The sequence below is a fragment of the Geotrypetes seraphini genome, chromosome 14 (genome assembly GCF_902459505.1).
Source record: "Geotrypetes seraphini chromosome 14, aGeoSer1.1, whole genome shotgun sequence".
Classification (NCBI taxonomy): Eukaryota; Metazoa; Chordata; class Amphibia; order Gymnophiona; family Dermophiidae; genus Geotrypetes; species Geotrypetes seraphini.
This window is the reverse complement of record NC_047097.1, coordinates 1,778,413-1,804,886: the sequence shown is the minus strand read 5'-3', so window position 1 is coordinate 1,804,886 and position 26,474 is coordinate 1,778,413. Positions and strand designations below refer to the sequence as shown.

General features: G+C 43.2%; 1 protein-coding gene across 1 annotated transcript; it reads right to left on the bottom strand.

The window, feature by feature from the left end:
• Positions 1–1,878: 1,878 nt before the first annotated feature.
• Positions 1,879–26,474, bottom strand: LOC117348510 (serine incorporator 5-like). Its single transcript, XM_033920725.1, has 5 exons — positions 26,319–26,474; positions 12,771–12,949; positions 11,068–11,147; positions 9,030–9,123; positions 1,879–1,933 (listed from the first exon to the last, which is right to left on the bottom strand). The coding sequence occupies exons 1-5, from the start codon at positions 26,472–26,474 to the stop codon at positions 1,879–1,881; spliced, it is 564 nt and encodes a 187-aa protein (XP_033776616.1).

Genomic DNA, 26,474 nt, shown 5'->3' with positions numbered 1-26,474 from the left:
TTGTCTTGAATCCCTGACATTCAGCCTGTCTTCATAACCCAGAAATTGCCACTTCTGGGTGTTACACTTCTGGGTGCCTAGTTTTCAAAACAATAATAACTGAGACATGAAAACAAGGAACATGGTGTTAAAATGCCACAGACTGCATTTGACCTCTGGTTATGTTTTTTGGGGAAACAAAGGAAAAAGGGCAACTAAGGAACACTTTGTGCACATAAATATATTTATTGGGATCCAAGATAGTGGCAACCTCTGCTACTGATAGGGTAGCAGAGGCTCTGTGTTTCTGTTCATTTTTACTTGCCTACCTGACAGTCTTTCTTGCAGATCCTGGAGCGTCTAATTGTTGTTTGAACTGGCTCTGCACAGATGGGTTTGTCAGTGGAGCCTTTGGAGACTCCCTTGGCCTGGAAACACCTTTGAGCTCAGAGCTACAAATTCTGCTGAACATACCCACTTACAGGACCATCTATGGCAGTGGTCTCAAATAGAGAATGACACGGTGACAAAATTCATCACCGTTCCCATCCCTGCGGATAACCGCGGGAAATAATCTCTTGTCATTTTCTAGTGTCCATTTCAACCTCGGTCCTTCTACACCAGCATTCTTCAAAGCAAAGCTTGCGGGTCAGTGGTTGTGCCCAATTATACTCTGATTCTTCCCTCTCTCTTTAAAGAATGACATGAAGATGGTTTCCCGTGGTTATCCGCGGGGACGGGGACGGTGATGAATTTTGTTATTGTGTCATTCTCTAGTCTCAAACTCGCAGCCCGGGGACCACATGCAGCCCGCCAGGTACTATTTTGAGGCCCTCAGTATGTTTATCATAATCACAAAAGTAAATACAACAGTCTCTTTAGCTATAAATTACAATATTATTAATAAGTCTTAGCCAAAAGGAAAGATTAATAAACTATAGAGTTTTACCTCATGCAAAATTGTCATTTCTAAGACATTAATTATTTTTTCTGAGGCCCTCCAAGTACCTACAACTCCAAAATGTGGCCCTGCAAAGGGTTTGAGTTTGTGACCACTGATCTATGGCAACTTGATGCTATGAATTGTGCAGGAGGAAGAGCTTCCAATTTGAGTGAACAGGAAGGCATCCTGCCTCAGTTGAGCATAAAGATGGTGTGGTTGATGCAGCTGGAACCACTGAAGTATCATCTTTCAAGCCACAAGGGCCAGACCAACTGTTAGGCGAGACTACATGGTCAATCAGGGTGGCAGCATCTTAGGGGCAGCAAAGAACAGGCTGCGGTTGTCTGGGTCTCACCAGACGCAACGAGAACTGGACAACTGCAACAATCAAGCCTAAGAGAACAAAGCAATCTGATAGCCGCACAACTCAATAAACCATCAGTGTGCAATTTTACCTACAGAAAGGTTGAACATTTTCCAGTTAGCCCATTTTCCCAATTTCCCCCATTGCCCCAGGTACATTAGATAGAATGTGAGCCCACTGGGACAGATAGGGAAAATGATTGAGTACCTGAATGCAAACCACTTAGGGATCCTTTTACAAAGGTGCATTAGGGCATTAACGCGTGGAATAGTGCGTGCTAAATTGACCCGCGCGCTAGCCGCTACTGCCTCCTTTTAAGCAGGCGGTAATTTTTCAGATAGCGCGCGCTATAGCGCACGCTAAAAACACTAGCGCACCTTAGTAAAAGGAGCCCTTAGGCTATAAGTGGTATATAAATACTTAAAGAAATAAAAATGTAAATGACTTTTGGAAACTGCCCTCATTATTTGTGTGTGTTTGTGATATAAACAATTCAAACTGCAAACAGAGAAACAAAACTTGTACTCATACAACAAACATTAACAACAACTGTGTGTTGTCTGGCATGAAGAAAGAAATGAGGACAAAGGCCTCAGAGGTGCAAGCCAGTGTCTTTAATGGAGTACTCTGCTGCCTTCTGGTTATTCCTGAGGAGAGAATAAGCAGCGGCCATTATCTTTATCAATGCATAAGACTGAAGAGAAAGCACAAGAAAAAGAAAAATCCAACGTAGTCTGCAGTGAAACAAACAGCAAACTGCAGAAAATGTACAAGATGCAGGCGTTGTTTATTAGTGGAAAAAATGCAGTAAAATATACAACCTTGTTACCAACCAAGGTCTGTGTTTCAGATAACACGCCTTCCTCAGGGGTCCATGGTGGATGAGGTATGAGACAAACCGCCTAAAAATATATATCAAACGCCTTTATTGAACGAATGTACTCAAGCGAATCCATTGCTCCAGTGGATTATACTGAAACTGGATTGGAGTGCGACTTTTCCCTCTTTGGATTGGGACTTTGAGAGAAAAGAGTTTGGGATATAAATTGCTCAAGTTACTGGTGTGTGAACTGTGTTTGTTGAGTTCCTGTTCTGTAAAGCACGTTGAACTTAATCATGAGACTGCAGACTGCTTATAACATATGGATCGGGAATGGCCAAGTTGTCGCACTGCCCCTCGGAGGGATGTCCGATAAACCCCTTCCCATCATTCCCGGCCTCCCAGCGTGAAAACACGCCCCTCCTTCCACCTCCGACCCAACTACCTCCCCTATACCCTAACAAACCGTCTCAACATGAGCGACTACTTGAGCCATTGAGACAAGCTCTTGGGCTCTTTATTCGCTGAAAGTAAATTAAAGTGTGCCCAGGAAAGAGTACCCTTCAGCCTACAGAGTAAGTCCCTCCTTCTATACTCACAAAGTCTGCATGTGGCATGTGCATTCGTTCATTGGCTGTGCGTCCCTGATGTCAGAGGTAGGCGGTGGTCATAATAAAGGGACTCGACCGTGTATGATCATTCTTTTTCTGTACATGTAATTTGGTTACTATATTGAGGAGGAACTTTCTTTTCATGCACACTGAGTTCAGTGCTAGCACAAGGTTACTGCATCAGCTTCTAAATCTGTATATGAGGCAATAGAGATCACACGGGGCATCAGTGGCATTAAACCTTTTTTTTTTTTTAGTTTTCTGCTTTTAAACTTCGGGTACAATCTCTATTATTGAGTCTTTTGGATTAATGTAATATTGTGTATTTAACACACATGGTTCGACTCATACTGATTCAGAATACAGCGGATAGAATGATCTACGATCTTAAAAAAATATGATCATGTGACTCCATTTTATTGTGAATTGCATTGGCTGCTAATGGAGGTTCGTGTTTTGTTTAAGTTGGGTTGCTTTTGCTATAAGGTTATGTATGGTACAGCTCCGTTTTATATGGTTAATTGATTTTCTCTAGCATCGTATAAAAATAGTAGAAAATCTCATGCCTATTCACCTTTCCGCCAGTACAGGACTGTAAAAGTAAGAAATTTCTGGACCATATTCTCTTCTCTGGACCCTTTCGAGTAGTACCGTGTCCTTCTTCATGTACAGTGACCAGTACTGGACGCAGTACTCCAGGTGAGGGCGCACCATGGCCCAGAACAGCGGCATGATAACCTTCTCCGATCTGTTCATGATCCCCTTCATTATCATTCCTTGAGTACCTGATTGTAAAATCCGCTTATATAAAATCCTAATAAACTTGAAACTAGCATTCTGTTCGCCCTTTTCACCGCCGCCGCACATTGCGTGGACGGCTTCATCGACTTGTCGATCAGAACTCCCAAGTCTCTTTCCTGGGAGGTGTCTCCAAGTACCACCCTGGACATCCTGTATTCGTGCATGAGATTTTTGTTGCCTACATGTCCTGGCCTCCCTGGTTCTCAGCCTGCTTCTCTAAGCAGAGTACTCCTCCATTCTAAAAATATCCATCTTCATATTCAGTTTCATTGTCTTGATATTGAGAATACACAAAATCATTTGTTATGTATGGTGAGAGTGACAGCACAATCTTACTGGCATTTTGGAGTTATTTGGCCAGACTCTCCGGAGCCTACAGCAAGGCCTGCCAAATGAGTATTCACCCCCCCCTTCACCCCTCCCCCCATTTTCATGACTGTTTCTTTTTTTTCTTCCTGGTCTGATTATGGGTAGCCTCTTCACTCTTCCCCATTCCCCGACAATCCCATTCCTCTGAATAACTCCCTTTCTCTATTGATATTTAGTTATTTGAAATGGGAGATTTTAAGAAGCTCAGGGCATATTGCCCTGCTCTTTTCATCAATCCAGGCTTAACGTGAGCGAATGAAAGACTCATGATTACCTCTGGTAGATGTTTTGTTTTCTTACAGATAATTGAATTATGAATGTTTCTGAAAGACATACAAATGGACAGGAGCTATGGTTGAAGCCCCGTCCATTTATCTTGCTGCTCACAAGCTTGACTGGTGCTAATTTATGCCTCTGCTTGTGTGTAAAACCATACAAAAATTAGGGGGTAATACCATTAAATCTAGAGTAATATAATAATGAGGCATCGAGCAAAATACATCCCACATAAACCTAGAAAATACCTTCATCCCCCATCAAACCCCACTCAATCTATGTATGACTACATGTTTGAATCTATTTAATACCCTCTACCTTCCCTCCCCAAACCCTCCCTTCCCTTCCCCTTCTAATGGGTACTCTCTACCCCTCCTCAATCTCAGTTAGGACACCCATCTTAAAACCGCACTACGACCCTTAGGAAATAAGGCTTGCAAATATGGACCCAATATTTGCATAAACATCATTATTACACTAAGCACCTTGGTGTTGTATGTAATATTGACCACATCAATATGTTCATCATATTATTATATTTGATGCATCATCATTGTTATACAAGTTTTAATGTTGTATTTGTTGTTGTTTGCATCAATAAAAATTGTTTGAACTTAAATCTACAGTAGTTGTGGTGTGCTTATAAATACATTCAGTTTGAGTAAAAAGAAGGGGGTCCCTTCTTGTTGTTGGACAAAAGTAGGCTTGCATACACAGATCCACTCTCCCAACTGGCTACTAAGATATAACATCAATGCAACGTCCAAGACTCAGACTACTTAACCTAATTTTATTTATTTTCACTTGGGTTTTCAAAGGAAAACGAAAAACGTTTCTTTTATAGATACATTCAACCTCTAATGCACTTACCCGATGAAACATTATCTTCAGTTCTGCTTTGGTTATCAGACGGGATCTCCCTTCCTTTCGTATTCCCCCTATATGGGTCTCTCTCTTTCCTATTTTATGATGTAATTCTTTACCTTACTCACTGTTTTACTAAGGTGAGCTAACCGATTAGCGCACGCTAAACACTAACATGTCCATAGACTAACATGCACGCATTAGCGCTTAGCACACGCTGATTGGTTAGCGCATCTTAGTAAAACAGGGCCTTAATCCTATCGTTCCAGTAGGTCCTGTATGTTTTAATGTATGCTACCATATTTTACTATTTTTATTATGTACAAACCGCTTAGAAGACTGATAGGCGGTATACAAATGTTTATTAAACTTGGAACTTGAAACTTTTAGCACACCATGCAAAAACATTGAACATAATACAGTGGAACCTCAGAGAATCTGGAGAGAGCGAGACCAGAAGGCTTTGAGCATGTGCAGATGCAGAAGAGGGAAGATCTTCGGGCACCGGCACCTCCTTTGCATTGGTGCTGGTGCCGGTGCCCAATCGGGGTAAGCGATGTCGTTGCGGTGCTCGGGGGGGGGGATGCAGGATTGAAGGGGGGATGATGACGCGAGCGGGGGGGGGGGGGAGGGGGATGCCGGATCGCCCGGGGGGGGGGGGGAGGGTGGCGCTCGTAAACCGAGTCAAACTCGGTTTCTGAGGCGCTGATTTTGCGAATGTTTTGCTCGTCATGCAAAACATTCGCAAAACGGTGCACTCGTAAACCAAGGTTTGACTGTATTACGGTAACTACTGAACAAAACTGTGATATCCCTGCTTATTCATTTAAGATATAAGGTACTGATAAAGGCCCCCTTTTATCAAGCTGGGTAAGGGTTTCTTCTCGCAGACCACTGTGGTAAAAGCCCCAACGCTCATGGAATTCCTCTGAACGTCAGAGCTTTTACCACAGCAACCCGTAATTTATAAAAAACCCTAGTGCAGCTTGATATAAGGGGACCAAGATGAGATGAAGATAATTTAGCTCTGATGGATCCATCTCAGCATAGGGAGGGAAAAGTATTAGGATCCGTCAGCACTGAAATGTTATCAAGGTCTGTCAGAGCCAGAAACTAAAACCATTCCCCTTAATGAACTTTTGCAGAAACTAAAACCATTCCCCTTAATGAACTTTTGCTCTATAAACATTCAATTATTGCCAGCAAAGTAGTCTCTGGCTCTGACAGACTTCGGTGACATTTTAGCGCTGACAGATCCTAATGGCGCTGACGGATACGTCATAGCTAAATTGTAACCGAGGTCTGTCAGAGCCAGAAACTAACTACAAGTGGCACGGAGCTCAGATTTTTAAGGTCGTACGGTTTTAGATCCGTGAGGTCTGTGTTTTACCTCTTCCCCCCCTTAGAAGGATGGAACCCTGTTCACTACATGCCATGGTAGCTGCTAAAATATTTTAGAATCCAGCTGTATTAAGCCTGTACAGGGAGCCATGGTTATTACTGTAGCTAATGTTCTCCATGGATAGCAGGTTTAACCAGGCACACAATGGGGTGATGTCATTGGACAATGCTGAATAGAACAGCTTTCCTGAAGCTCAGAACTTGTAAAAAAGTTCTTAGTATGCACAGCCCTTGTATGTAGAGTCAGTTCCATAAGTCTGGAAGACATACAGCTCTAGAAGAAGTGATTCAATCTGTTGTTTATAGTGAACTCATATTACAGGGATGCAGGATTCAATCTGGCACTGAAATGGGCAGTTCTTAATATTAGTTGCTCCAGGTTACAGATAACTCTTCCTTGTTGAGGGACAACCCAGTCGGATGATGTAACAGTTAAATAGGTTAGAATGACAGACTGCCCTGCACTGCTTGACTGAAAGCATTGTCTCCGATACAGGTTTGGAGCAAGGACCAAGTAGGTGCTTTGCATGCTGCAAAGGCAATGTGGATTTTAAGAAAGCTATGGTAGTAGCAGTGGCTCTTATCCAGTGGTCTCAAACTCAAACCCTTTGCAGGGCCACATTTTGGATTTGTAGGTAGTTGGAGGGCCGCAGAAAAAATAGTTAATGTCTTATTAAAGAAATGACAATTTTGTATGAGGTAAAACTCTTTATAGTTCATAAATCATTCCTTTTGGCTAAGTCTTAATAATAATATTGTAATTTATCGCTAAAGAGACAAATGATGAAGATACTGTTTTATTTTACTTTTGTGATTATGATAAACATACCGAGGGCCTCAAAATAGTACCTGGCGGGCCGCTTGTGGCCCCCGGGCCGCATGTTTGAGACCACTGCTCTTATCTGATTAGGCTTGCCTACTGACTGGAGGCATATCAGCCTGTTCATAACAGAACTGAATATAGTTCACTAGCTGCAAAGATTTGTAACCCTGGTCTCTCTCCATTTGTCCTGTGTCCTGGGTAGCTCTTTGGATAAAATACCCTGCCCAGGATTTACAAAACAGCGTTCTACTTTTTGAGCTGCTGCTCTAAGTCCCAGTAAATGAAAGGGTACTCTTTCCTGTACACATTTTATTTCACTCTTAAATATAACAGCCAGCAGTCTAAATGATTAACTTCAACCTGCTTTACTAACAGGAACTTAATAAACATAATTTATAACTTGATCTACACAGTTCAAAATGTCCAAATAGTCCCTTCTTCTTCATACTCATTCCCCCTCAATTGCAGAGTTCAAAAGGGAAGAAAAAAACCCAGTCTCATTCAAGTCCAATCTCAGTATAATCCACTAGAGCATGGGTGTCCAACCTGCGGCCCAAGGGCTGCAAGTGGCCCCATGAAGTATTTTGTGCAGCCCCGGTCGAGGGCGATGCAGTGTTTTCCTCTGCTGCCCCCGGGTGTTTACCATCTTGCCGGCTCCCTCCTGCTGTCTGTCTGTCATTTTTCCCCATTTCCTTGTGCAGCAGCATTTCCATCCCACTTCCCTATGCAGCAGCAACAGCATTTCCCTCTTATCCCCCCCCTCTTTTCTGTGCAGAAGCAGTAGCAGCATTTTCCCCCACCCCCCTTTCCCTTCTCTTCCCTGCTCCGTTCGGCCCCTCCCCCTTCTTTTACTGCCGTTGTCCTGCTCGATCTGGCCTGCTCCTGACCCTCCCACCGCCGACAAACCTCGGAGCTCCAGCCACATAGGCAGCACTTTAAACACGCTGCTTTGCGGCCTTCTACTGCTGATTTCCTCTGCCACGTCTGTCTCCAATGATGTCATCAGAGACGTGGCAGAGGAACTCGGCAGAGAAGGGCACAAAGCAGCGTGTTTATAGTGCTGCCTACGCCACTGGAGCCGGGAGGTTTGTAAAGAGCACAGTCGCGTGCATGCGCCTCCAGCCCCTGCAAATGCCGTGAGGTGTCAATTAGAATGTTGCCACAGAAGCACACCTCACGGCGCCAGGACTCACAAATTTTTGAGAGCGCATGCGCGCTCTAGCGTTTTATTATTATTGATGGTGGTATCAGCCACTGTTGATTCTTTATTATTGCATAATAATGTCCTTGAGTGAAAGACAGTACATAGAAAACTAGAGCAGGGAACACTATAAGGAAGGCAACTCGTACACCGAGAATTAAATGGGAGCTGCAGAAAGTGCGATAATTATTTCTGGACATGGGCATGGGGAGGCAAAACAATAGTGCAAGACGCCAGCACTCTCCAAACACTTCTGGATTTCTGACCAATCCATCCTGGTGCACTATGGGGCTTGTAGCACTGATTTCAATGGGCGGGATCAGGTACTACAAATCCCACACTGCTTTGGGATGGAATGTTACCACTGTCTGGGTTTTAGACAGATACCTGTGACCTGGATTGGCCACCATGAAGATGGACTACTGGGCTAGATGGACCATTGGTCTGACCCAAGTAAGGCTGTTCCTATGTTCTTGGCATGGGTACTGAGGTGGCAAATGCAAAGTTAAACAGGTTCAGAAATGCAAGTGAAGGTGAATATTAAAGTACAGCAAAATACAAAAAAGAAAAAACGTACCAGCTTTTATTCCAGGTGTGAGCAAAGGCTGTGATTAGCACCAGCTGGATGAAGACAAAGGCAAACCCACCACAGATGCCCACGTAGTGCCACACTGGGGAAAGAGAATCACATCAATGGCCACAAACACAAGAGGCTTTTCCAGCCCTCTCACGGCCATTGTCACAATGAAAGTTCATGATATACATTTTCTGGCTGTACCCCACCAGGACAGGTTTGGAGAGCCATGCATAAGTACACACGAGCACAAGAAAGTTCCTGCAAAGAAAATGTCACTTAAATACACAATAGAATGGGCTGCTGCAGTAACTGCCCCAAAGCCCACAGGGATTTAAAGGGCTTTGGGGCTTTTGCCGCACGTCAGCCTCTAGCATGGCTTTGTAAACGGGGAGGTTAGTTTGCTCAGTTTATTACTTGCAGCTAAGGAAAGTCTTGTAGCATTGCCCCCTCCCTCCATGTATCATATAAATCATGAAAAAATGTGGATACACAAAAGCAGAACTATATAGAATGTAGCACCTGACTGGACAGACAGAGTCACAGCCCCCATTCTCAGAGATGCTAAGTTACCCAGTTCCAGGCTGGAGGTTTTGGAGGAGCTTCTGGATTTCTGGCCCCTCCATCCTAGTGCATTATGGGATGGGTAGCACTGATTTCAGTTGGCAGCATCAGGCACTACAAACCCTACACTGCTTTAAGATGTACACTTCTCCCTCCATATTCGCGGGTTCAGCACTTGCAACTTGAATTATTCACGCTTTTCATCTTGCTGACTCCGTCCCCGAACGATGTCATCCTGGAATGCTGAGAAAAAGTGCCCTTTGTCAGCAAACAGCAGCGTCGGAAAAAAGTGTGCAGAGAGAAAAGTTCAACACTTGCTTTGGTGGGGTGGCAAATATTAACGATAAGTTTTATTTGGGATTTCACGGTATTCACGAGGGCTATGCCACAAATCCCACGAATATGAAAGCGAAAAGTTATTCGCAGGCTGTCTGTTACGCTGACCCCTGCAAATATGGAGGGAGAATTTGTATTTAGCGAGCATCATCCCAGTGCTTCTCTTTAGGTGACCTGTAGTGAATTACTCCTAGGATTTTACTGTTTGAGCCTCAGTAAATAGTCCATTGAGTATTTAAGCCACAGGTCTACCACTTGCTCAATTAGCTCTATATATTGTGGGAGTGATTTGCAGTCTCTTCCCTCTGGAATTGGTGTCAGGAAAGGAATTTGTGATATCACTTTGATCATCATGGAAGATGCTATGAAGGGAAAATTGTCTTTGCCTCTTTTGTGCAAAGACACCAAGAGGAACCATGAGCCTTCTAAGGTTTCTAGGTTCTGGCTGGTCCCTGAAAAGGAAAAATTGAGGGGTTGTAGTTTTTTTTGCCTCTTTCTCACTGAAGAAGCCATAGAGAGGGTTGCCAGAGCCTTGCGACTTGTGGTGGTGGTAGAAGTCCATTAGGAAAGAGGAAATAAAGTGTGTTTCTTCATCTGAGGCCTGGAGTCTCTGCTAAGGAATGCTCCTGGTCTTTGGAATTTCCAAAGAGAAGTGTTGAGATGCCTATTTGAAGTTCCCATCTGGGTTGTGTGAGATAGAGTTGGATAAGGGAGATGCTCTGACGTGTCCTGCAGGTCAGAAGAGAAATTTCCACTTATATGAGCGAGAAAAGAGGAACCTAAAGCTCCAGGACTGGAAGTGTACAAAGAAGTCCTGAAAAGAAAGAAGAGTATTCTCTCTGGAAAGAACAGCTTCTTTATTCTGATTTTTAATAACCCTGTAAAGACTATTTTTGTATAAACAACTACTGTAAAACCTGGACTGGATAGAGCTTCTCCCCACCCCTCAGGAGCCAGAGAAAGTAAGGAGTGTGGTCTCCCCTTTGCCAATTGTATACCTTGGATACTCTTGGGAAAGTTTAATACTTGATGGAAAGGAAGATGTGTATTCTTTTCCACAGTTATGAAAGCACACATAAGCTCTCTCTGGCTAAAAATCTATTTTTGTATTTACTTAGTCTTATTTAGTGCTTAATTTTACCTTTGATGAAGTTATCACCAGGGATGAAGAATGCTGCACTACACATTCCAGCCAGAATCAGGAATTTCAGGAACCAGAACCTACGATAAGTAAACAGGTCAGTAATTTTGCAGCATTTTCAGTGAGCTGGTGCCAACTTTTTGGAACGACCAGTTACTGTTGGTGAAACATGGTTACACCACTATGATCCTGACACAAAATAACAGTCCATGCAATGAAGGCACTCAGGTTCTTCAAGGCCAAGGAAATTCAAGTTCTAAAAGTCAGCAGGAAAGGTCATTGGCCCAGTGTTTTGTGATCAGGAAGGTGTTGTATTGACTGACTATCTTCCAAGAGGCCAAACAGTTGATGCAGAAAACTACTGTAACTTGCTGTGCCAATTAAACGAAGAAATCTCACGACAAATAAACCCTCCTATGGCAAATAAGAATCTCACAATCCAAAAATCCAAAGGAAAAGAGCCAATTTCATTGGCACTACATGTGCACAAAGTCTAACTCAGTCACATTAAATGTCATATATTGTGATTGTATATCCTCCGTGTGTAAATATAGAACAAAGCAAAGGGAACAGAAACCCCACGTGAAATCCAACAAAGAGAGAACAAGTGGGGAGTGAGATAGAAGATGTCAACTTTGGGGCAAACCATCTTTTATTTCTATAAATTCAAAATAAATACAGAAACACATGTAGAACGTAATGTCCTTATATTGAAAGCATCCAGCCGATGACCGACACGGTCCGTGTTTTGGCTTCCAGGTGGAGGTCTGCGTACCATATTGATTCCGTCCTTGGGCTTTTTTTATGAGCATTGTGCATGTTCTCAGTCTTTTTGAAGACACACCCCTGAGGCAGGCCTCCAAACGTGGGCGAAACATGGACCGTGTCGGGTCATCGGCTGGATCCTTTCAATATAAGAACATTACGTTCATAGGACTTTTATATATGTGTTTTTAGTCATATGTTTCTGTATTTATTTTGAATTTATAGAAATAAAAGATTGTTTGTCCTAAAGTTGACATGTTCTATCCCACTTTGTATCCTCAGTGTGTAGTCATAAGCACTGAGCGCACCCACCCTATAAAGGTTGCACTCAGTTGCTCTCATTGCTTAGACTTCCCAAGGGCTTAGTAAACCATTTGACACACACCATCATGGGAAATTCATATTGTGACAATGCAACCAAAATAAAAGTTCTTGTACTTCCAGTATTGAGTAACACTTATTTAAGATGGTCAATCTGTAGCGGCTGCTATGCTTTTCAAAGGCAACGATGTCTCGATAGTTGAATAATGTTTCATGCCGCAAAAACCAGCACTACAGGCTGACCATCTGGTTGAGCTCCTGCTTCTGCACCCAGAGGTTGTGAGATCAAATCTCAGTGCTGCTCCTTGTGACCTTGGGCAAGTCACTGAATCCTCCCATGCCCACTGCTTTGAATGTAAGCTTTGAAATGCCAAAACCACAAAAAGGTGGTACACAAGTCCCTGTTCCCTTTTCCTGATCTCACAACCAGAAAGTAACTTCCGAGGGGGAGCCAAGGACAGTGCAAGCAGCAGGTTGTGCTGACAAAGAGTTTGAGGCTTAGAGAAGGGGAGGGCAAGGCACAAGTGGCAAGGAAGGTGCCAGCACCCTCACCAAGATGGCACCTGGATAGATTCCCCCCCCCCTTTACTATGCTAGTGTTTTGATGAGATTCTTACCCATTATGGAGCGCAGCTCGGAAGTCCTGAGTTGATTTCACATTTACGAGGAAGACAGCTTGAAGAAAGAAGAAGCAAGTTGTTCCAAAACAAATTCTGTACACAGCTGAGTACCCCACCAGCACGTCGCATGCTGACCCACCAGGCAGCTGTGAACACAGGGAAGAGTATAAAGGCACCTGCGGGTTGGAAGGGCACAGATAGAAAAAGGTAAGTGGTAGAACAGGCGTGGTCAACCTGCAGACTACCAATGAATTTTATGCAAGACCATGGGAACAGGGCAGGATTAATTCATCCAGGGCCCCTAGGCACACAAGTACACTGGGCCCCCTGCCCTGCCCCACCCCACCATGCGTCCAGGTGGAAACAGGAAGCTGCGTCAGAGGAAAGCTTTGGGCAAGCAGCACCGCTTGCACAATTACAGTTCCCGTTGCCTTTCTTACCCGCGTTGCTTGCTTGTCTTACTTTCCATCGATAGGGGGGGAGGGGCTGCGTTGCCGATCGATGCTGGAGGGGCCCATCGCCGTTTGGAAAAAACAATGTTGATGCCCTCTTTCATCAGGCCTCCCTGACCATTTCGGGCCCTAGGCACGTGCCTACTGGGCCTATTGGTTAATCCTGTCCTGCATGGGAAGTATACCCAGGAAACAACCTACACAACCATCCTTAAGCAGAGTTCTGGCAATTTTAAATTTTGTATTTTGCAAATATTTTCAGAATGGCAGCAGCGATCTCATTAAATTTTTAAGAAAGGAGAGAATTACTGTGTTCTGGAACAGACCATTCCGGTAATAATGTCTTAATGGATTACTGTATTCATTTTCTGTCCTTTGTCAGTGCACTGGGGCCAGGCTGCATTTCTCTCCCTTCACCGGCTCGGCATGGGAGGGAGTGAACTGTCCGATGCAACGTCCCGTTTTCCGAGCAGGGAGGAGGGAATTGTCAGCGTTTTGCAAGCCGGGCTGGGCTGAAAGAACCTGGCGAACGGCAGACGGAGCGAGGACACCAGGAGCGGCTGCCAAACAAGGCGATTGGTCTCCGCTCCCAGGCCTTCCGCCCACGTCGTTCGTGACGTGGGAGAGAAGGGCCGGCTCAGCCAATGGCTGCTCGCTGCAGAGCGCGTGAGAGAGGCAGCGCGAAGGCGGGAAGGCAGCGAGGGAGGACGATGGCTGAGGTCTGGAGGAGAAAGACAGAAAGCAAGCAAGGTAGGACGAAGGAGTTCATTTCCCATTTAGGCATAGTTGGAATTATATTTGTCTATTCTGAGGTGACATTGCATCTGCCTTGACCTCTTTCAATATAAATGATAATTAACATTTTCTCTGCATATGGAGCGCGTTGTGGGTTTTAAATTTTGTGCTTACCCTTATGTATTATTAAGATTATATTGTGTGTATATGAAAAATGGATGGAAGAAATTGCTTTACAATTAGTATTATTATTAAGGGGATAGAGTCGGGGCGGAGTTTGGCCAAGGTACTCCGTTGGTATTTGTTAGGCTTGAAAAGGTTGAGAAGCACTGCCATAAGGAACCTCAAAGCTGCCTCATGCTGAAAGAGGCAGAGGCTGCAGGAGGACTTTAGAGTAGAGAATGACACAGGGAATAAAATGATCACCATTCCCGCACCGTCCCCGTGACCTCAGTCCCCGTCCCTGCAAGCTCGGTCCCCATCCCCGCCCTGCAAACTGTCAGATCCCACCCGCAAAAGCCTCGAATAGTTATGATTTTATATTGAACTTATTTTATTAAAGTATAAAAAGAGACTACTCTGTACAATTGTCATTTTATAAATGCAAATAACACAGAGCAAAGATCAACAAAAACCCCTGTCTCCCTTCCCTTTCACAAATATCCCCTCCACTATTGTGAAAACTGAACAAAGCAAATTGCTACAGAATGCTACATAGAAAAATCAAGCTAACAGAATACTTCAGTCACACATGGCAGGAATAACGTTAGGGGAGAGCAACTAGGGCAACTGCCCCCTGGTCAGAAACAGAGCTCTAAGCTAGCTGGAAGCTAAAGAATCACAGCCTAGGCTTTGCGGTTCCCAGTTATGTCTAATACCAGCTCTAGCAGGAAATCTGAAATATTCAGATTATTTTATTCTTCAAATCATATTGGTTTCAGGCTTTGGTTTTGAGTTCCTTCTGTTTTCATTGTGGTATGGCTGGCTCCTGAAGGTAAAATAGGCCCAAGAGTAGCTGGGGAGGAGATGCCTAGTCTGACACGGGTGCAGTTTTTATACCACAGGAGCAAGACTTTTCACCGCTTCCAAGGGGCGGTGAAAGGTCTTGTCCCCATTCCCGCGGGGCTGTGAAAGGTCTTGTCCCCAGTTGTAAATGTCCCCATTACTGTGTGTTTACTGTGGTGACCACAGTTTACCACGGTAACCTGTCTCCATGTTATTCTCTACTTTAGAGCTCCCTCCCCAGGTTCTGCCCTAGGGTCCTGAATATCTAACAGCAGTTCTGATTTAGACTGCATACATTGTTAAAGTAATGATAGAAGCACTGGATGAGCTCAGAAGAGAGAGTTCTCCTCTTGCTTCTGGATGGGGCAGCTTTTTCCACCCTAGGGTTACCAGATTTGTTCAAGAAAAAAAAGAGGAAATGTGGCCCAGTCTGCCCCTACACAAACCTCTTCTTCCCCAAATCTGGGCTGCATCTAGAAGGCATCTGAGCATACGCAGATGCGATGTAATCAGGGCCGGAGCTCAGAGGGCAGATCTGGCAGCTGCAATGTTTGGAGGGGGAGAGAGAAAAGATCATGGAAGGGTGGTGGAGGGAGAGAAAGGGGGCAGGGTGATATGGAAGGGTGGTGGGAAGGATGGTATGGAAGGGTGGTAGAGGGAGAGAAAGGGAGCAGGGTGGTATGGAAGGATTGTGAGAAGGATGGTATGAAATCGTGGTGAAGGAAGAGAAAGGGGTCAGGGTGGAATGGAACGGTTCTTAGAAAGATGGTGTGGAAGGGTGGTGAAGAGAAAGGGGGCAGGGTGGTATGGAAGGGTGGTGGAGGGAGAGAAAGGGGGCAGATGCTGATGGAATTGGTGTGCAAAGAAAGGGAAGAGAGACATAAGGAGGAAGGATACTGGATAGAATTGAGCTGGAGGGAAAGAAAGGGGGCAGATGCTGATGGAATTGGTGTGCAAGGAAAGGGAAGATAGACATAAGGGGGAAGGATACTGGATGGAATTGGGTTGGAAGGAAAGAAAGGGGGCAGATGCTGATGGAAGTGAGGAGAAGGGAGAGGAGAGAGTGAAATGCCAGACCATGGGGGTGTGGGAGAGGGAAGCGAAGGAGAGGAGAGAGATGCCAGACCATTGGAGGAGGGAAGGGAAGAAGATGGATGCCACACCAATGAGGGGGAGGGAGAGATGGAAGGGAGAGGCAGACAATTTCTGGAAGACGCATAGAAAGAGAGCAGAGACTATATGGAAGAGGCAGAGAGAGGGCAGACAGTGGATGGAAGGAAGAGAATGATGAGAAAATGAGGAAAGCAGAAACCAGACAACAGAAAAAAAATTTATATTTGTTTTATTTATTTATTTTTGCTTTAGGATAAGTATTATTGTAGCTGTGTTGATAATAGTTTATTAATAGAAAATGGAAATATGATGATACTGTTTATTGAACTAATTTTAATACATTTTTTACTAATTCAGAGACCATAACTCCTTTTCTCAGGTCAGGACAGGGATACTGTAACAGCAGTATAGTTTACTGATCTGAAGAAAGAGGTTTAGCGTATAGCTGTTTGGCGCACCATCTAAGGCGCGTGTCAAAGGCGCACGCCTGCGCCTTTGTGAGCGCCTTAGCGAAGCAACGTGCGAAGTGACGGACTGATAAGTAGATTTTTTGATAGATTGTTTTATGTGATTTTTTACTGCTCAAAGTTTATCAAGTTTATAGCACAATAACACTTTTCTCAAAGAAGAAGTTGATAACTCTTGGTCTTATATCTGTTATGTTTTAAAAGCTGGATTTCAGCAATTACCTATTCTAACTTGATCCCAGCTCATTATTCTTGGAATAGACTCAGTAAGTCAAGAAATTTTATCAGTAGTTCTATTGTTTCCCACTATTTGTATGATTGCACTGAACAGGGGCCTTTTCATATTCTGGTAGTAATTATCTCTCACAGTCATTCTAGAACTTGGACCAAAAGACATCGTTCATTGATATACCCTGATTTCACATCTGATATTACAACTATATTATCAGACTCTATCTATACTAAAATTCATGGGGCTTATATGAATGTTCGTTCTATAAGGAACAAAGAGATTGGTTAGAGGAGGAAAAATTTGATTTCTTACTTCTGACCGAAACTTGGTTAATTTCGGACAATGATATAATAATAAATTATTTTTTACCCCAGGGTTTTAAAATTATCTCATTGTCTAGAAATTGGAAGAGAGGTGGTGGTTTAGCAATTATCTTAAAAGATTAATTCGATTTTGTAAAACTAGATTTTAGATCTGCACCCGAATGTGAAATTCTTACTTGTAGGCTGTCACATAACCATTTAGATCAGTGTTTCTCAACTCAGTCCTAGAGTACCCCCTTGCCAGTCAGGTTTTCAGGATATCCATAATGAATATGCATGAAAGAATTGAGTTTATGCATATTCATTGTGGATATCCTGAAAACCTGGATACTCCAGGACCGAGTTGAGAAACACTGATTTAGATGATGTATTAACTACAGGTCCTCGTCGACTTACGACCGCTATTGGTTCCGACTGATAAGTCGCAAGTCGATCTAGACGTAAGTTGGCCTATACTAACTACAGTATTGTTACCCCTCCCCATGTACCTTTTCCTAGGTGGTCCAGCGGTGATGGGTACAAAATAGTTAATATGGGCTGGGATGGGAGATGGGGGAAACGCGTCGTAAAGTCGAATCGTCGTAAGTTGCATAGGTCGTAAGTCGACAAGGACCTGTATTACCTTATTTTATATTCCTCCAAAGAAATGGTAAGTGGTTAAAGATGATTTTTATCAATTTCTTTTATCAAACACATTAGCAGGCTCTTATAATCTTTTGAGTGGAGACATTAACATCCATCTTGAACAGGAAGATTACCCTGAGGTCAAAGATTTATATTCCTATCGAACCTTATTAGGGTTTTTTAAACCTGTTCCAACAATAACTCACCAAAAGAGTCATCATTTAGATTTAGTGACCTTTTTTAAAAAAAATGTAACTTCATCAAAAATTAATTTTAAACAAGCCTCTTGGGCAGACTCTACTTGGTCAGATCATCGGTTATGTAATTTAGGGCTCCTTTTACTAAGGTGCGCTAGCGTTTTTAGTGCACGCACAAAATTACCACGCACTAAACTGTGCGCTACGCTTCTAGAATAACACCGGCTCAATGCTGGCATTAAGGTCTAGCGTGTGCGGCAACTTAGCTCACGCTATTCCGTGCATTAAGGCCCAACACACCTTAGTAAAAGGAGCCCTTAGAGATGGGATGGAACATAAGAACATAAGAAGTTGCCTCCGCTGGGTCAGACCAGAGGTCCATCGCGCCCAGCAACCCGCTCCCGTGGCGGCCCATCAGGTCCATGACCTGTAAAGTGATTTCTGTCTGAAATCCTTCATTCCCCTTTTCCCTTCTATCTATTAACTTTCTTAGTCCTATCTCTATCCCTATCTGTATCCCTCAATCCCCGAGTCCTTCAGGAATTTATCCAATCCCTCCTTGAAACCTCATAATGTACTCTGTCCTATCACATCATCCGGAAGCGCATTCCAGGTGTCCACCACCCTCTGAGTGAAAAAGAACTTCCTAGCATTGGTTCTGAACCTGTCCCCTTTCAATTTCTCCGAGTGCCCCCTTGTCTTGTAGTTCCCAAAAGGCTGAAGAATCTGTCCCTCTCCACCTTCTCTATGCCTTTCATGATCTTGTCGGGCGTTCAAAAAGCTATAAATAAGACAACCAAGATGAGTAGAGGATTTGTAAATCAGGCTGAATATTGATCTCACTATTAATTAGAATCTAATAGTTTTGATAGAGTTGAAAATTTTGTAGCAGATTGGACAGAATTTAATTTAAAGACATGAGATACAATGGCACCTTTAAAACCACATTTAATAAAACAAAAACCTATAAACATCTGGTTTGATTAAGAATTATTACAGTTTAAAAGGGAACTATGAAAAATGGGAAAAACTTTGTTTAAAACAGGCAAGGATGAGGACAAGGTGAGTTGGAGAAATAAACTAAAACAATGATTACTGATAAACGTGCTAATTATTAAGAACATAAGAATTGCAGCTGCTGGGTCAGACCAGTGGTCCATCATGTCCAGCAGTCCGCTCACGCGGTGGCCCTCTGGTCAAAGACCAGCACCCTAACCGAGACTAGCCCTACCAGCGCACGTTTTTGTTCAGCAGGAACTTGTCTAACTTTGTCTTGAATCCCTGGACGGTGTTTTCCCCTATAACAGCCTCCGGAAGAGCGTTCCTGCTTTCTACCACTCTCTGGGTGAAGAAGAACTTCCTTACATTATTCAAATAAAATTGGATCTGTGCATACTAATAGTAGAGAATTATTTAAACTGATAAACAACCTGTTTGATACAGAGTCAAATAAATGTTCTAAGAAGGGTTGTCCTCCTTCTGCTAATGATCTTGCTGATTTTTTTAATAATAAAATTGCCAATCTCAGAGCAAATTTATTACCATTAAATAATGAAGTTCCCTATATACTAAATGAACATCAGATTGTCTGTTCAACAGCAGATATGATATGGTCACATTTTGACCCTCTCGACTGGAACTTTTTTTGCACCTTATTTACTAAATATGCAAAAAAGAACTGCCATTTGGATAACTGTCCTTTGAATATTCTTACAGCTGCTCCTTATGTTTTTGAAGCAGATCTTTGTAATTGGACAACATTTTTATTGAATAAAGGTCAATTTCCAAAAGATTTAAGTCACATTTTAATCACTCCTATATTGAAAAACACTAAGGAATCTATCACACTAAGGGCTCCTTTTACGAAGGTGCACTAGGGCCTTTACGCACGCAATAGCGTGTGCTAAAATGCCACGTACGCTAGCCGCTACCGCCTCCTCTTGAGCAGGCGGTAGTTTTTTGGCTAGCGCGCACTTTAACGCACATTAATCCGGTGCGTGCACTAAAAACGCTAGCGTACCTTCATAAAAGGAGCCCTAAATTCCAACTATCAGCCTATAGCTAGTATCCCAGTGTTCTCCCTAGCGTCTTTTAGCCGGGCGTTCCACCCGCCTAATTTAGGTGAGCGCCCGGCTGTCTTCCTTGAATGACTCGCTTCCCCCCTAGTCAGTGTCTCACCTTTAAAACACTTATCTCTCAGCGTCTTCCTGCCGATCATGCCGCACACGCTCAACCACCCGCTGCCCATGTCCTGCAACTCGTGCATCACCTGCCCGCGGTACCACAGCAGCCTGATCCTTGACGAGCAGGGGCTGTGCGGGCCACTACCAGCAAATCAAGGCAGTGGTGCTCAAGTGCTAGCTCTGCGAGAAGATCCCCAAGGAGGCGGCGGTAATGTGTAAGCATTGCAGAGGTTTTTAATGCGGGCCAACGAGGTAAGTGCTCCGCTGCTCACATGAATTCTATGAGCGCTGGAGCATTTACTGTGCTGGTCTGCACTAAAATCCTGTAACGCAGCATGATAAAAGGTGCCCAAACTGACATCTATCACAAATGAAGGTCCAGAAAATACAACGTATGTCAAAACAGGAGTAAATATTGAAAAAAAATATTGAAAAGAACAAATCATATGATGAACAGGATATGCTAAAATGAGATGTGTAAATAGCAAGAAAAGCCATGGTGGATATATCGTGAGTGCAAATCAATACAGTAAACACCCACATATACATAGCAAAATAAAAAAATTCAGCTTGTGGATAAATTGTGGGTGAGAAAGTAAAAAATGAAAATAAGCTGATACTGCTGGAATAAAATGTTATGTATAACAGATAGGAAATAGTAATATCGCCATCTGGTGGAAACAGCAGTCAGAGAGGCCAGACTCCGGATGGAAGAGAATCTAGCAAAGAACATTAAAAAGGGGGATAAATCCTTCTTCAGGTATATTAGTGACAGAAAAAGTAACACAGATGGGATAGTGCACCTTAGGAAACCAGACGGGAATTATGTAGAATCGGACTCCGATAAAGCCGAACTACTAAATGAATACTTCTTCTCAGTCTTTACTTGCGAGGCACCGGGATCCGGTCCTCAGCTGCAGTCAAGGGAAAGCTCAGAAGACCCGTTTTGAGATTTTGAGTTTACGTCCAGCAGCATCTACTATGAACTTTCAAAGCTCAAAGTGAACAAAGCCATGGGACCAGACAAACTACATCCCAGGGTGCTTAGGGAGTTGAGAGTTGTCCTGGCGGAATGGTTATCCGCGCTCTTTATTCTTTCCCTAAGTACAGGAAGACAGCTAACGTCATTCCACTCCACAAAAAGGGATGTAGGACAGAGGCTGCAAATTACAGACCGGTGAGTCTCACAACGATAGTGAGTAAAATTATGGAAACACTAATCAAACACAAATATGAGATCCCCTTCAACATGGTATTACAAAGGGAAGGTCCTGCCAATCCAATCTGATCAGCTTCTTTGACTAAGTAACAAAAAAGCTGGATATGGGGGAGTCCCTGGACGCCCCAGAGCCACCAATACAAAGCAAACAATAAGGCTCCACAATGCCAGCCTCTACCAGGGGACCCTTGACACCCAACAGCATAGTCTGGTAAGACCACTCCAAGGACTATCACAAAATATCCTCCACCACCGAAGCACTTGCACCAACGTACCCCAAAGAGCCTGGCAGCCTATCAAGGAGCGGTGCAGGGCTGGCTGGGAGCATGAAAAGCTCGCACCTACGTGCCGGCCCAGGTGCACCGCTGGCTAGAAACATAGAAAAAAGCGGCAGAAAAGGGCTATAGCCCACCAAGTCTGCCCATTCCAAGTATCCCCCCCCTGAATTTATTCCCTTAAAGATCCCACGTGAGTATCCCATTTTTTCTTAAAATCTGTCACGCTGCTGGCCTTTATCACCTGGAGTGGGAGTCTGTTCCAATGATCCACCACTCTTTCGGTGAAGAAGTACTTCCTGGGGTCGCCATGAAACTTCCCTCCCCTGATTTTCAGCGGATGCCCTCTGATGGTCGAGGGTCCCATGAGCCAGAAGATCTCATCTTCTGACTCGATGCGTCCCGTGATGTACTTATACGTTTCAATCATATCTCCCCGTTCTCTTCTTTCCTCAAGTGAGTACAGCCGCAATTTCTTTAGTCTTTCTTCATACGTGAGATCCTTGAGCCCCATGACCATCCTGGTGGCCATTCGCTGAACCGACTCGATCCTCAGCACGTCCTTTCGGTAGTGTGGTCTCCAAAACTGAACACAGTACTCTAAGTGAGGCCTCACCATGGCTCTGTACAACGGCATCATAACTTCAGGTCGCCTGCTGACGAAACCTCTGCGGATACACTCCATCATTTGTCTTGCCCTGGAGGAAGCCTTCTCCACTTGATTGGAAACCTTCATGTCCTCGCTAATGATCACTCCTAGATCGCGTTCCGCCGTGGTCCTAACCAAGGTCTCACCATTTAGTGCATAAGTTCTGCGCGGATTTCTCCTGCTCAGGTGCATTATCTTGCATTTTTTAGCATTGAAGCCTAGCTGCCAAGTATTTGACCATTGTTCCAGCAGCAGTAGGTCGTGTGTCATATCATCAGGTGATAAGCCTCTGCCTACTATATTGCAAAGTTTGGCGGCGTCGGCAAACAGTGATACCCTTCCTCTAAGTCCTTGCGTCATATCTCTTATGAATAAGTTGAATAGAATCGGGCCCAGGACCGATCCCTGCGGTACTCCACTGATCACATCAGATGCTTCGGATGGGGTACCGTTTACCACTACCTTCTGAAGTCTACCGCTCAGCCAATCCCCAACCCATGTAGTTAGAATGTCTCCTAATCCCATCGATTTCAGCTTGTTCAGTAATCTTTGATGAGGGACGCTATCAAATGCTTTACTGAAGTCCAAATATACCATGTCCAGTGACTCTCCGGCGTCCAGTTGTCTAGTAAGCCAGTCAAAAAAGCTAATCAGATTAGATTGGCAGGATCTGCCCTGGGTGAACCCGTGTTGGTGTGGATCACGCAGTTTTTCTTTGTCTAGGATTGTGTCAATATTCTGTTTGATCAGTGTTTCCATGAGTTTACAAGTTTCAAGTTTCAAGTTTATTATGTGATTTGATTAATCGCCTAATCTACATTCTAGGCGATGTACAAACAATAACGAATAAATAAAAACTTGGGTAATTATTAAAAAAACAAATAATATTACATAATTACAAAAACTTACAGTCATAAAACATTAGGAAAAATATATTTAAAGGGTTACAATCTGGTTCAAATTTTATATTTCAGGATTAAACAACAGGGAGGGAATAAAAGCACAAATATGAAAATGAGAGGATAGGAAGAAATATAAAGTTATTTAATTAACTAAAAGCATCATTGAAAAAAAAACTTTTAAGCTTAATCTTAAAATTAACTAAATTCTTTTCTTCTCTGATAAAAATAGGAAGATTATTCCAGGTTTGTGGAGCAGTTACTGAAAAAATAGTAAGCCGTCGAGTGTTGATGACTTTCAATGATGGGATAACCAATAGATGTTGATCCTGTGATCTAAGTGTTCTTGAAGTTATATACGGAATTAGAACTCTAAAAATAAAGGCTGGGGTTTGAGACATTATTGATTTGAACGTAAGCAAACATATTTTATATAAAATACGGTACGCAACGGGAAGCCAGTGAGATTCTTTGAGTAAAGGAGTGACGTGGTCGAATTTCTTTGCTTTATGAATTATTTTTATGGAAGCGTTCTGTATGATTTGTAAGCGTCTGATTTCTTTTTGGGGTATGCCCATATACAAAGCATTACAATAATCTAATTTGGAAATGATTAGGGAATGTATTAAGATATTTAATGATTTTGGACATAAGAATTTTGCAATAGAACGAATTTGACGTAATTTATAAAAGGTAGATTTAACCACACTGCTTATATGATCGTGGTATGATAATTTAGCGTCGAATGTTATACCTAAGATCTTAATATTTTGTTGAATCAACAGAGGACGTGAGACTCACTGGTCTGTAGTTTGCTGTCTCTGTCCTGCAATCCTTTTTGTGGAGTGGGATTACATTGGCGGTTTTCCAGTCCAAGGGGACCCTTCCTGTGCTTAGGGAAGGATTGAAAAGAACAGATAATGGTTCCGCCAGGACTTCCCTTAACTCCCTGAGCATTCTGGGGTGTAGGTTATCCGGCCCCATGTCTTTGTTTACTTTGAGTCTTTACAAAAGAGGATCTCAGTGCATACACGCTGGACCACCAGGAAACAGGTAAGCGAGGGAGGGAAGGAGGGAGGGTGGTAATTAATAGTGTCGACCGGGGCAGGAGACGGGAGGGATTCCTCCTGTGCCGGCCTACCACTAGGTGGTTTAAGTTAAGAGGAATGGTTACAGTAATCTGCTGGCTGGGTTAGAGGGCAGAAGGGAGTACAGGACAATCAAGCCATTGTGAAATCACTGATGATGTTGGCTCTTTTTAGGGGGAAGAGGGTACAGGGGAGGAAGGTGGGACAGTGTTCAGAGCCTGGCAGAGAAGGGGGCTTGGTACACAGCCTGGTAGGGAATGGGACTGAGTGCAGGGCAGGGAGGAAAGGAGGCTGGGTGCAGAACTTGGCAGGGCAGGACACTTGAATATTAAGCTGCCTGACATATTCTAGTCAACCATTTTTCCTCCTTTTTTGGGGGGAAAATGGGGGTCTCGACTTATATTTGAGTATATATGGTACATCTTTTTCAGGGGAGATAAAAAACCAAATTTCTTCTTTACTAATTCATATCGAGCAATGGACAACGAGGGCCAAACTCAAACTTAATACGGAAAAATCAAAATCCTTTTCGGCTAGTCCTGATAATATAAAAGAAAAGGTACTACAACTGAATGGTCAAACTTTCTTAATTTCTACCTCTATTAAAATCTTAGGTGTTATATTGGACCGCCACTTAACTTTGGATGATTACACAAATTTATTGACAAAGAAATGTTTCACAATTTTGTGGAAACTTCGAACGATAAAAAAATTTTTTGACAGTGTATCATTTAGGTTATTAGTACAATCTTCCATTTTATCTGTTCTGGATTATTGCAATATAATATATTTGGGATCTCATAAAAAGCTTCAAAAAAGAATGAGACTTGTCCAGAAAATGGCGGTCTGTCTGATTTTCGGTCTAAAAAAGTATGACCATGTTACTCCATCTTATCAATAGTTGCACTGGCTGCCTTTTGAGGCTAGAGTATTGTTTAAATTTGGTTGTATTTGTTTTAAGGTCTTGTTTGATATGGCGCTTATGTACTTGTCCTCATGCTTTGAACTATATAAACCTAATAGGATTACTTGAGGGCATTATGTATTTGTTCATCCGACTATTAAATCTTGCCAATACAAGAGATTTTGTGATAAATGACTCGGTTTTCAGGCAGGTAAAATGAACTTATGTTTATATACCATCATTTCTCAGGCTCATTCATATATGTCCTTTAGGAAGCTTCTAAAAACGGATTTGTTTGATAAATTTGTAAATTGATGTTCTAGAATCTTGGTAAATAGCGCACCGTTTTTATAGTTTGATTATTTTAGTTTGATTCTAACGCATTTTTAGTCAATTGTATTTTACTTAATGATTGAACCGCCTAGAACTATGTGGTATGGTGGCATATAAAAATAAAATGATGGTTCATAGTCAGATGCGCACAAGACATATGCGTGAGGACAAATGGGCACGCATTTGACTTGCCACCAAGAAAAACTGTACACCGGCACTGGTATGGTAATCTTTGTTGTTTGTTTTAAATTTTAAAATAAAAGAAATAAAGTGGAAATAAAGAAGTGAATGCATGGGGGCGGGGAAGGTGGGCGGGGCATAGTGGGGCGGGGCAGGGGGTCCCAGTGTACTTGTGTGCCTAGGGGCCCTCGATGAATTAATCCTGCCCTGGATGTAATGACATAACATGCAGGCGTGCAGGTGTGTGACATCACCACGTTGCATCAGCACATGCTCAGAGGCCCTCCAGACACAGCCCTGAGCTCAGGCCCTTCCAAAACCTAGACAAGCTGCCGCGTTTTGAAAATCCATTGGGACACCCAGACAGTCCTCTAAAAAGAGAACATGGCCGGATTTTCCCAAACAAATAGTAACCCTATTCCACCCCAATGTTACAATGGTAATTAGAGTGGCTCCATTCTTCAGAGACAGGTAATCATCATAAGGTTACTACATGGCTCCAGAAAAAGGAGGACGGATTGAGACATCCAGGTTTTACTTCCACAATGGAAGTAAAACCCGGATGTCTCACTCCATCCTCCTTTTTATAGAGCCATATGGTAACCCTACACCTTCGTCCCCTTTCTAAGACAGTTCTTTTCATTTCCGTTTCCTTGATGCCACTCACGTGTTCTTTAAGAGCTTCTTCCACAGACTGGGACATCATGAGGCAGCAGACTGTGGAGGCCAAGATATGGAAAAGAGTGTACAAGAGTCGTGTTGCTGTGGAGACTCGGATATCAGGACAGAAAGAATATGGTGCTGGACCACAGCAGCAGCTCAT

Bases quoted from the DNA above. Each gene is read 5' to 3' on its own strand.
- LOC117348510 (XM_033920725.1), bottom strand. From the start codon at position 26,474: ATGAGCTGCTGCTGTGGTCCAGCACCATATTCTTTCTGTCCTGATATC. The intron at 12,950-26,318 runs GTGAGTGGCATC...TCCAACCCGCAG, and splicing joins AAGAAGCTCTTAAAGAACAC to GTGCCTTTATACTCTTCCCT. The intron at 9,124-11,067 runs GTAAAATTAAGC...CTCTTTCCCCAG, and splicing joins TGGTGATAACTTCATCAAAG to TGTGGCACTACGTGGGCATC.